Raw genomic sequence first — 11775 nt, 5'->3', positions numbered from 1 at the left:
GGGGCGAGGATCGGGGCGTGGGGGACTGAAAGGGGCAGCGAGCGGGTGGGGGGTGGGAGCTGAGTTCCAATCGAAGGCTGCTTCTTCGCCAAGTTGTCAGCAGCTAGCTCCCCCCGCCCGCAACGCTACACACACACACACACACACACACACACACCCTGTGGTGTCCGTTTGTCGTCTGGGATTTATGTCCCAACTGGTTCTGCCCAGTGTGTAAATATTTATGGGGCCTTAAAAGAGCGGGAGTGGTGGTGGGGGGTGTGGGGGTGTGTGTGTGTGTGTGTGTGTGTGTGTGTGTGTGTTCTCCCTCTCTCCCCAACCCAAAGGGAGCTTCCCGAAAACTTTTGTCAGCCTTGAGCCTCTACAGGACATGATCCCTCCTCCCCCTCCCTTGCCCTCTGCTCTCCCTCTTTTGCCCTTCCTGGGCCCACCCAGACCCCAAAGCAGCACGCACACACACACACACAGCCAGTACCCAGTACCCAGTAACTCCAGTGGAATGGTACATCCTCACCCTAGCCCAGGAGCCTCCCACCCACTGTGGCTCTCAGCCCACACCCCTCTCTGTAGCATCTGTAAACTAAGCCCGCTGGGTCAAGAAGCTTCTTCGGGGATTTGTTGAGGGAGGGAATGGGGTGCAGGAGCGACTCTGATCCCACCTCTAGGAAGGTCTGCTTCTTTTGTTTACCTCTCCCACCTCCTTTCTCTCCCCACTCCCTCCCTCTGCTCTGACTCCCTGGATAATGCACGCCCTAGCCCTGGGCCACCACCTCGTGTGCCTCTTTCCGTCATTGTCCATCTCCACATCTACCCTCAGGGGTTTTCTGCCTGTTTAAAAGGCCGCTGCCCCAGTGTGCTAGTCTCTGGTCCACCTGACCTGGCCACTGACCCTCTGGCCCTAAGGATTATAGAGTTGGGGGAGGGGGGTCTCCTAAACTGGAGTGGGGACAAGTGGTGGAGTCGGGTGGGGGTGGGGGGTCAGTGCTTCGTCTGGGCTCTGCTGGACTGTGCATCTGCTCATGCTCAGGACCCTCATCTCCCTGTGGGCAGCCCTGGGATAGGGGCTGGTGGGGAATAGGACAGATGGTGGTGGAGGGGCCTAGGGCCTGGGAAGGGTCTTCCTCTGTGCCTGGAAGCTTCCTCTCTCCCTCTCAGCCTTCTTCCCCTCCTCTTTCCCAGCCCCTCATCTTGCCCACTCTCTCCATTCTCTGGGCTCTTGCCCCCTCCTTCCACAGCCCCCCTCCCTAGCTTGACCTATTCTCAGCTCCATCAGGGGGTGGGGGCGCTAAAGGGGCTCAGGGAAGTCCGCAAGGCTCAGGGTGGGCCACCGGGAGGGTTAAGACCTGGACTGTAACTTGAGCTCCCATCTCCCCCAGTCCTCAGCAAGCCCCCTCCCCAGCCTGGGCTGGGCCAGACAATGCCGCTTTTATAACACAAGACGCCTTACTCGGCTACTGCTGCCTTGGGAGAATGAGCCGGCTGCCCAGGAAGCCCAAACCACAGGAGACGCAGCCAAAACCCCACAGACGCCTGAATCCAAGACCAGAATGCCCCACACTCCCTCCTGAGCGCTGACAGTAGAGCAAGGCCACAGCATTGCCCCCTGGGGCCCGGCTGGCAGCACAGCCCTGGAGCCCAGGCCCCTCCCCCAGCTGCCCAAGATGTAAATGGGGCACCGGGGTGCTCAGGGCTGCTCTGCCTGGGGCAGGTGGCCAAGCCCCCACAACCCTTGGTTTCCCCAGTGGCCTCTCCTGACCCACCCCGAGAGCCCCAGGAGCCTGGCTCCTGAACCTACACTGATCTCTGCTCAGCACCGGGGCGGCGCATTCCTGCTCTTGGTTCTAAATTGAATTTCCTGGGGAATCGGAGCCTTCAGACCTAAAATAAAACCAACCTGACCCAGCCAAGCAGCCAGCCCAGGCCTCTCCAAGTCAACAGCCGGATGGCCTGGGACACTGACCAGTGGGTTCACACGCACATGCAGGCATAAGGGAGTACCCAGTCACCAGCATTCTTGGGGCTCAGGACCAGACGCCACCCAAGTGCAGGGCCTTCCCCCGATCTTGCCTTCCCCTGACTGGGCCCTGCCAACTCCAGAGTGTACCAGCTGAGGCGCTTGCTGGTACAGAGCTGGAAACCAGCACAGCGCCCCCATCCCCACCCCGCCCAGGCGAGGGACTTGGTGGTGACGATGGTGTGGGTGAAGAGCTTCACTACCAACTTCTAATGAACAACAGGCGCCACTGGGTGCTAAGGGCTCAGCAAGTGCATCCCGGGAGCAGAGACTGTCAGTGGGGGGCTCTGTGGGACATGATGACATTTTAGTTGGGTCATGAAAGTGGGATGGATGTGGGGCGTGGGAGAGAAGGGAGGAAGGCCCCTTTCGTGGAAGGGACAAGACAAGCATGAACAGTCTGATCAGAAGGTCCTGGGATGAGTCAGTTCGCCTGGATTACAGGGTCCTGGTACGCCAATTAGATTGAAGATGTAGACTAGCCCTTGAATGCCTGGCCAAGGAGTGGTTGGAGAATGAGTCTTGGCTTTCACTCTCCAGAGATGTCGGGGTTCTGAGAGGAAGCCCGGACTCCTTAGGACAATGGGGAGGGCCGGATTAGAGAGCCCTGGTGCTGAACTGGCTTCTTTCAACCCACTGTTAGTGTGAACCGCACACACCTGGGAGAGGCTCCTTTCTCTGTTCCTTCTGGGTCTATGACCACCCCTCAGCTTGGTGGCAGCAGTTAGCCCAGAAGGTCCCTGCTGCAGCTACAAGGGTCTCAGCATTGTCTGCTCAGGCTTATAGATGTCAATGTGGCTCTTCCACTCCCTGTGAGGCTGTCTTTCTAGAACTCCCGGCAATGACTACAGGCAGAGCTCACGTGGGCCTGAGTTTCATGGTGGGGTGGGGCTGGGGGGAGAACAACTGCTTTTCTGCACTTCCCCCTTGTGGACAAGGGCCTCTCTGCATGACACCTCTCTGCAAAAATGAGACCAAGGTGTCCCCCACCCCCACTCCCTGGTCAGATGGAGTAGGTGTGCAGTTGGCCAGCAGGTGGCCCCGACTTGAATTCCAGACTCACCTGGTCAGCCTCTTACAGGTGCCTTCAAGCATACCCACTGGGCCTTTGCTGCCACCCCTTCCCTCCAGCCCCCCACATGCCTACCCCCTGTGGGTGTTTCTCCCCACTGCGGCCAGGCAGTGGTGTCTCTCGCTCACAGAAAGGGGAGTGGGGCTCTTTTGACCTCTTGATGCGAAGGCCCTTGGACTTTCCCTCCCGACCCTGTGCACTCCAAGCCCGAGCCGCCTCCTGGGCCTGGGTCTCAGAACCTGGACCCTCTGTAGCCCTGCCCCCCTTTATAGGAATGCTCCCTTATCCCCTCGTATTTGGCTCCCGTGTCTCGGGGCATGCAGCACAATATCCTCAGCTACCTCAGATGCTCCTCTGTGGCCCTGGATGTCTGGCCCTGTCTGTTTCTCGCTCAAGGTCCCAGACTTGCTTCTCTGTTCTCCCTGCAAGGGCTGGTGGGGACCCTGCGTCTCAGCTCTCGGCTGGCTGGGCTGTTCCACCTGATTCAAGGCTGGCAGCCGTGTCAGTGACACCGATGAGAGGCTGCTCCAGACAGCGGGGACGATTTGGGTCTTCCTCCCCATCCTCGCTTTCCCACCCTTGAGGGCCAAGAGAGCAGAAATCCTGGTTCATTCCAGGACAGGACTGACCGTGTCCCCTTGGGAGAACCCCTGGAGAATGGCCGCAGGCTCCAGCCAGCACCCTCGGAGACCCATGGTTTCGCCCATCTGCCCTGTAGCTGTTCACCGCTGCCCACTCTAGGGACTTGTCCCTGCGCTGCTATTTCAAAATACCCCCTTTCCCCTTCTTTGCCAATTGTGGTTTGCACACAAAGTCCAACCCGAGCTTGGAGCTTCTAAAACCTCCTCACTCCAGTGTTTTTGATGACCCCACCACCGGGGCAGTCTGGATTCCCAGTTCAGGGCCTGAGGCCCTGAAATGCCCCAAGGGGCCAGAGTAGGGGACCGGGAAAGCCCCCGCCCTCCCTTGGAATGCAGACTGAAGTCCAGCTATCCTTGTCTTGTCACCTGGTCTTAAGTCAGCTCCCCCTGCGTCCCGTCTTAGCTGGGCCAGACCAGACTCAGGCCTGCAGAGGCATGGACCAGATGTGGAGAACACCACTTAGCAGGCAGCATATTCGTCCTTGTGGGTCATCCCCCCCTGCCTGCACCCCCTTGTCCCTAACAACAGTAGGATTTGGGGGAAATGAATGAACAAGGTCTGTGGTTCGAACCCATCAGCTGATCTGCAGGAGCAAAGAGCAGGTCATCCGTTTTGGGGACGATGGCGGCCGTGGAAACCCCGTGAGCTGGTTTACCCCGTGAGCTGGTTTCCCCCGTCAGAATCCACTGGACAGCTCACAGCAACATCCACCGTGAACCTGGGTGGTGAAAGGGGATGGAGCCCTAATGGTGCAGTTAGTTGGGCCTGAGAGCCTCTTGGTCGGCAGTTCAAAACCACCACCAGCTCCTCAGTCTACTGGGCTTTCTACTACTGCCAACAGTGACAGTCTCAGAAACCCACAGTGGGGTCGCTGTGAGCCAGCATAGACGCAGTGGCCAGGAGTGTGGCGTGGTGCTGTCTCCTTTCATACTTCGTAAACCCTAAGCAGGAACTTGGCCTATCGTCACGTTCCTGGGACTGGACAGTGGGTCCTCTGAGTGCTGTCCTACAGGGGGCTGGCTATGCCTCCCTCCCTCCCCAGCTGGGTTACTCTGCTAGCCTTTGGCTACTCTCCGGCCCCTTCTCTCCTGTTCTCATCTTTGGACCCTCCCCCGCCACACCTGCCCCTTCTCCATGTCTTCCCAGGAACCGTCTTTCCCTGTGGGCTCAGTTGCTTCCATGCAGAGAGCCATGCGGCCCGGTGGCACCGCCAAACCGTAACCAAACACACTGGCGTGGAGCCCATTCCGATTCACCATGACCCCGTCGGACTGGGTAGAACTGCCCCCCCCACCATCCCTGCCCTAGTCTCTGAGACTTAACTTTTTACGGAAGTCGAACGCCTCGTCTTCCTTCCACAGAGTGGCTAGTGGTTTCGAACTGCCGGCCTTGTGGTTGGCAGCCCAACCAGGGACTCCTGGACCCATCCATTTCCTGAGCCATACAGTCCTCTCACTCAGTCCTTAGGGAGAAACCTGCTTTGGAACGTGCCCTGAGGGTGATGGAGGGGATGATTGGCCCCTTTCCATGATAGGAACTCAGACAGACCAGAACCAGCTGCCCCCTCCAGAAGACCACCCCTGCTGGAGAACCTGACCTGCCTCCTCCCGCCCGCCTCTCCGTCCCTCTTTCTCCCACCATCCAGGCAGTGTCCAGGCTGTCCCCTCTCCCTCAAGCTCTCAGGACAAGCCAGTCACTCCCAGATGCCCACACTCCCTTCTAGGGACTCTGCTGCCCCACTATCTCTCCACTTCAGGCCTCAGCACCCCATGGGCTAGAACACAAGCCTTGACGTGGGGCTCCAGGCCCAGAGAACAGAAAGGGTTCAGAGATCCCGCCCCCTGCCTCCCTGGGGCAGAAGGGAGCACCCAAAGGGGCTCCCAACAGGTAACTCTCCTGCCTAACCAGTGTCCCAGAAGCCGGGCCCTGTCCGTGGCTCCTCTCCAAGCTGGGCCTGCGTTTACCTTGGGCAGCAGCGGTGAGCACACTGCCTGGGCCTGCCTCCCTCTCTACACTCACCCTGCCCAGTCCTCGGGGACCAGGGTCTCTGGAAGGAGGGTTCCACAGGGGTCTTTGGAGAATGCTCAGACCCATGGGAGAAGCAGAGGTGCTGGGTCACCCCACTAAGGAGGTCTCGTTCCCACCCCGAGCCCCGTGGGCCCAAGCCATCCCGGAGCCTCCCTGTCCCGCGCCTTTGGAGCCCCTCGCCCTGTTCTCCCTGCTGGAATCCACTCCCAGGACGATCCTCCTGTGATGGGTGCTGCTCCTGGACCCCCTGTGTTTCTCTGCGGGGAGCTCCTGTCGCTCCTGCTGCTTCTCTTCGGGGGCACCCTGTCACCCTCCTCTACCACCTGGGCTGAGCAGAGGCTAAGGCGGCGCCCTGCGAGCTATAATCATCCCCTCAACTTTACAGTGGCCGAGCGGATGGGGTGCCTACTCCCCACCTCTTCCACCTCCCACCATCCCCCAGAACTATTCTCCCCTGGGCCTGGGGGGTGGGGGGTGGCCCAGCCCTGCCGATGCTTCCTCTGCAGTTGTGGGTTCGCAGGTAGCTCCATTTCTGCCTCCCGCCCACCCTGGGCAGAGGGACCGAGTGCATGACTGTAATTACGTGTGGTTGTGGCTTGCCTCTTCCCCAGCCTCCTGCCTCCTCGCCCTCCTCTGGACTCCATTCATCCCTCTGTCTCCTCTCTCTCTCTTTCTCCTCATCACCCACTCTCTCTCCCCCCAGTGGTCCCGCCGCCTGTCACCAGCCCTCTGGCCAGGCCCAATCTCCCGCACTCCTGGGCACTCCGTGTCCCATGGCTCCTGCGTCTCCCTGTCCTGTCACGCTCCAAGCCTGTGCCTGTCACTCCGTCCTCTCCGACTCGGTGTTTGTACCGCTGTCCCCTGCAGCACATCTCAGACCCGTCCATCCACCATAGGCCCCCGTAGGGCACACCCAACATGCACGCACATACACAGAGCCCACAGGCACACGCACGCATGTGCACACCTTCGCTCACCCCCAGGTTGTGGGCAAGAGCTTTCTACTTGGGGGTCTCGCACTGTTGCCAGATGCAAGATAAGGGCTGAGTACCGGGACCAAGAGACTGAGAATGGACACCCCCCCGGGAATTCTGGGCACCAGGAAAGCCTGCCTCAGTCAGCCATCTGCTTTTCCCTAGCCCAGAGCCTGCCCCTCCTATCTGGGTTGGAGGTAGTAGCGGGACCGGCTCACCCTTCGGAGGCAGCACCAGAAGAGGGCGCCCTGGAGGAGGAGGCACCCCCCATGCCCCAAGACAATGACCCTGAGGCCCCCCAGGCCCTGGACAGCACTGACCTCGACGTCCCCACAGAAGCTGTGACATGTGAGTCTTACAGGGCTGGGAGTTAGGGTCCGTGCGACATACAGGGAATTCGATCCATAGAGAATTCGATCCAGATGGGTTGGCAGAAGTGCAGCGGGTGCTTACAGTTGCTGCCCGGGGCTGGGCTGTGCTGGGCAGCACTGGGCAGTGCCTGGTGTGTCTTGGAAGAAGACCTCCACGTGGGGGGTGATGGAGTGAGACAGGCTGGGAGCACCAAGGGTCAGTGGGAGAGCAGAGGCTGGATGGACAGGGTCGGGGGCTGGGGGGGGACAGGGGGGAGTCCAATACAGCCCATCCAGCTGGGCACCATGGGCAGAAAGGAGGAGAATTTGGTTTATTCCCGAGCATAGTTTGAGGTCTCCAGGACTCTCCCATCCTACCCCACCCCAGAGCAGGGGAAGGGGCAGCTGGCACCCCTTCTCGCTGACTGATGAAGATCCCCAAATCTGTAGAAGCAGCCCCACACGTTAGCTGTCTTTCCCAGAGTGCTCTGACAGGCTCCCAGGCCAGCCCGTGGTAGGGCAGCAGGGCAGCATTACCAAGCCCGTTTTACAGACAAGGTAACTGAGACAGCAGACCCTGGCCTGCCCCGGTCACCAGCCAGGGAAGTCGGGCATCCTGGCCCAGTGCTCTCTCCTCTGCCCGCCCTCCTGCCCAGCTGGCACAGCTGAGCGGGAGCCGCCTTCGGCCAGGGCATCTGGGGCTAAGTTGGACTCCCTGGAAGTTGAGGTGACTTGAGTCCTGCTCTCGCCCTGCCTGAGGCCTCCCCCACACCCCCCCCCCACCCGCAGAATTGCGAGAAAGAGGTCAATGCCATGGCCACAAGCAGAAGGACTGCATGGGAGCCGGACAGACGCGCCTGTGTCTAGGGGCCCGGGTGTTTTCTCTGTGACTCAGCCCCCACCCCTGCCTGCGCTGCCACCCCTATGGCTGCTGCCACAGACAGGCTCTGTGTCTGCCCCCACACTCCCGCCCACTGGTCACCGTGCCTGTGCTCAGACAGCAGTGCAGGGGGCACTGTGGCTGGCCAACGACGCCACTCAGACACCCTCCGAGGGGCCAAACGGTGGGAACATAATTCAGGCCTGGCCTCTTCCCCTAGCCTTAGCCCTGTTTACCCAAATGCAAGGAGCAGCCACGCCCCAGGACCCGGGGCATGGGCGGGGCCCATCCAGAGAACCCTGTCTCCCACGTGCCCTTGCTGCCCATCTCTCTGCACCCCCTCCGGCCTCCACGTCTTAGCTGTGGGGTCTTCTCTGGGCCTTCGTTTCTCTCATCTGTGAAAGGGGGTCCGTGACAGAGCCACCCGGATGCTTTGAGAAGTGGCCGCTCTCTGTGCAGGTCTCAGCACGGAACCTGGCCCATCATAACTGCTCAGGGAAAGAAGAGTCAGCTACCAGTTGTGAGCACGCTTGTAGGGTAGACGGAGCCTGTCCCATATTCCCCGGGTCTCCAACCTCTCTGCCCTCACCTCTGTCTCCTTGTCCTCTGAGTCCCAACTCCTGGGCTCCAGGCTGGTCCCACCTTTGTGACTTACTTGCTGTGTGGCCTGGGGAGAGTTACTGGGACCTGGTGCCTCATCTATCAGGTGAAGACCATAATCAGGTGCCACGCGCCCGGGGAGCCGGGGAAGGACCACTACTCTGCTTAGCATGGAGGCTGGCCAGCAGGAAGTGCACAGCGCATGGCCACTGCCACACACACACACACACACACACACACACACACAGCCTTTGGGGTATCAAGGACACCTCCTTCCAATCACAATTCAAATCCAGTGGCCAGGGCTGCAAAGAACTGGGGATCCAGACCCCAGCACCTGAGGGGCTGAATTCAAACAATACCCACTGTCATCCAATCCATCCCGACTTAGAGCAACCCTGTAGGACAGGGTAGAACTGCCCCCCACCCCACCACCCCCGGAGGTGGAGGGGGGAGACTGTGTGTAGCTCTTTAAGGAGTAGAACGCCCCATCTTTCCCCTGCAGAGCGGCTGGTGGTCTCAAAGTGCTGACCTCACAGTTAGCAGGCCAACTCGTAACCACGACGCTACCAGGAAGCGCCCTGTAAAGTGTCTCCTGGGCCAGAGGGCGCTGGTCCAGGAGCAGCCACGCCCCCAAGACACAAGCAGCCACCCTCCTCTTCTGAGAGCAGAGCCCGTGAGCATCCCTGAGTGCAGTGCCGGAAGCAACAGGGCTCTTTGGAAAGAGTTCTCATGGCGTAAGAGGCTACGCACCGAGTGGCTAACCTCAGGGTCAGTGATTCAAACCCACGAGCTGTTCCTCGGGAGAAAGATGAGGCTGGCTGCTGCTGCTGCCGCTGGAAAGATTGAAAGTCTTGGAAACCCAGAGGGGCAGCGTTCCCCTGTCCTACAGGGTCACTCTGAGCTGGAATTGACTTGATTGTAGCTAGTGTTTGATTTTGGGTTTAGGGTCTGCTTCTCTGTGTCCCAAAGACGTTTGGCCCCTCGGCCGAGGTTGGAATCCCCCATCAACTTCCCTCTTTCTTCCTCGTCGTCCCTCCACTCCCAACCTTAGGAACCCTTAGGACCCCTCACCAAACCCATTCTGCCAGATGCCTCCCACAGAGGCGGCAGGGACAGGCAGCGGGGGCGGGGGCTGCACAAGCAAGCCTGAGAGGAAGGAGCAGGAAGGAGCGGGAGACAGAGGGGCTGCTGTGAGAGGAGCCCCTGGCTTCCAGGGGCTGTGTGCTCTTCTCCAAACAGATGTTCCCAATAAATCAAGCAGCACACCATGGGCAAAAACAGCTGGGGGCTTGGCGGAGGCTGAGATGAAGGTTAACCGCTTCCTTGCTGGCCTCCCCAACCCAGCCAGAGTCTGCAACATGTGCCCACAGCGATTGCCCCAGCCCCAGACTCCCAACGTGGGGCGAAGAGGCCTCCTGGGCAGGGCCCGGGGCTCAGGCCCTGCACCCCATCTACTCTGGGAAACCTCGATGAGCACCAGCCTTCGCGTGGGGCGATGCCCGGCTCCACTGCCGTGGGGCAGAGCTTCTGGCAAGGCTGGTCTGTTCTCTGGCCTCAGTTTCCCCCTGTGCACAATCGAGGGCTGGCTAAGTGACCTGCTGTGTGCCTCGGGCTAGAGCAGGGCTCTGGGGAGCTGGGCGCACCCCCTCCCACTTTCCTCATCACCTTCTCTTTCATCTCCCTAGGCCAGCCTCAGGGGAACCCCTTGGGCTGCACCCCACTACTGCCGAATGGTTCTGGCCACACCTCAGAGCTGGACGACACCAGGTGCGCGGGGAATGGTGCCCTCAGAGGCCCCAAGGCCACCCGGAAGTTGCAGGCGCATCCATCTCTCGCCAGCCAGGGCAGCAAAAAGAGCAAGAGCAGTAGTAAATCTGCCGCCTCCCAGATCCCCCTGCAGGCACAGGAAGGTAAGCGCCACGCCCACCCTCTCCAAGCCCCGCCTCCTCAAAGCAGGGTCTGCAGACCAGCAGCCTGACACCATCAGGTGAGGAGTGCATCCCCGGCCCAGGAACCTGTGCTGGGGCAAGCCCTCTGGAGTCTGGTCAGCACACTCCAGTGGGAGAACCCTGCAGCACAGACTTGTGGAGCTCCTTGGGGCCGGCCACCCAGGCCCGGCCCTCCCCATTCCTGCCTTCTCAGAGTCTCTGGAATAAGGAACGGAGCCACTTGGACTGATACAAGACTAAGTCAGAGCAAACTGCAGTCCAGTCCAGTCGGTTCCGACTCCTGAAGACCCCGCAGGACAGGGCAGAACGGTCCCTGTGGGTTTTCATAGCTATAAATCTTTATGGAAGAAGAAAGCCTCATCTTTCTCCTGGAGTGCAGCCCGTAGGTTTGAACCGCCAACCTGAGACCCGATGCAGACTACAATTCCCTCTTTCTGTAAGCAGAGCGATTCCGGGAGGGGTGGGCCATCCGTTTAGTGAGCACGGATGATTGCTTAGCAAGATAAAATGATGCCTGGCCACGGGCTGAATCAGGGGCAGGGGACTGCGTGGGGCAGGAGGGGGTTGAGGGCTCAGAGACACCCGACGTTCGTTGACCTGGGGACACACAGGTCCTCTGCAGGGCCTCCCCGGGCAGCCAGAGCCCAATGCCTGACCTGACATCAGTTCCACACTGGGCAGCAGCCGCCTGAAGCTCACTAGCAGCTGATCATCAGCCCAGAATTTAATTCCTGCCTGTGGTGAGGGACCCTTTACAAAACAGGATTCAATACCCAGTCATCCTATGGACAGACACATCACTTGTTCTGAAACCCTCCCACCTCATAGAGCAGGGTCTGCCCCACAGCCTTCTTCGTGCAGGAGTATCAGTGATTCACGGAACCCTGGTGGCGTCGTGGTTATGTCTTAGGCTGCTAACCACAAGGTCGGCAGTTTGAAACCCCCAGCTGCTCCGCGGGAGACACACGGGGATTTCTTTCTACTCCTGGGAATTTAGTGTTGGAAACCCACAGCGGCAGTTCCACCTAGCCCTATGGGGTTGCCATGAGTCAGCATCAACTCCATGGCAGCATATTTGGTTTTGTTTGGGACCAGTGGTTCCGCAACCCTGGTGGCACGGTGGTTAAAGCTCCTGGCTTCCGGACTCAAGCCCACTTGCCATTCCATGGGAGAAAGAGGGGGCTGTGTGCTCCCACAGAGGTTGACAGCCTAGGAGCAGTTCTACTCTGTCCTTTAGGATCGCCATGGGCTGCCATCAACTCA

General features: G+C 59.8%; 1 protein-coding gene across 1 annotated transcript in view; it reads left to right on the top strand.

The window, feature by feature from the left end:
- The window catches only part of MDFI (MyoD family inhibitor), a gene marked incomplete at its 3' end in the record, with an annotated part of 18850 nt that overhangs the window by 2737 nt on the left and 4338 nt on the right, over nt 1-11775 (top strand). Inside the window, exons 4-5 of the mRNA XM_045294772.1 lie at nt 6896-7078; nt 10249-10473. Of these exons, the coding sequence (XP_045150707.1) occupies nt 6896-7078; nt 10249-10473 (408 nt within the window). The remainder of the gene's footprint in view (nt 1-6895; nt 7079-10248; nt 10474-11775) is intronic.

Source organism: Echinops telfairi, unplaced genomic scaffold, assembly GCF_000313985.2.
Source record: "Echinops telfairi isolate 266 unplaced genomic scaffold, ASM31398v2 ScPeMD7_3533;HRSCAF=4204_1, whole genome shotgun sequence".
NCBI lineage: Eukaryota > Metazoa > Chordata > Mammalia > Afrosoricida > Tenrecidae > Echinops > Echinops telfairi.
This window is presented reverse-complemented; position numbering and strand designations above follow the sequence as displayed.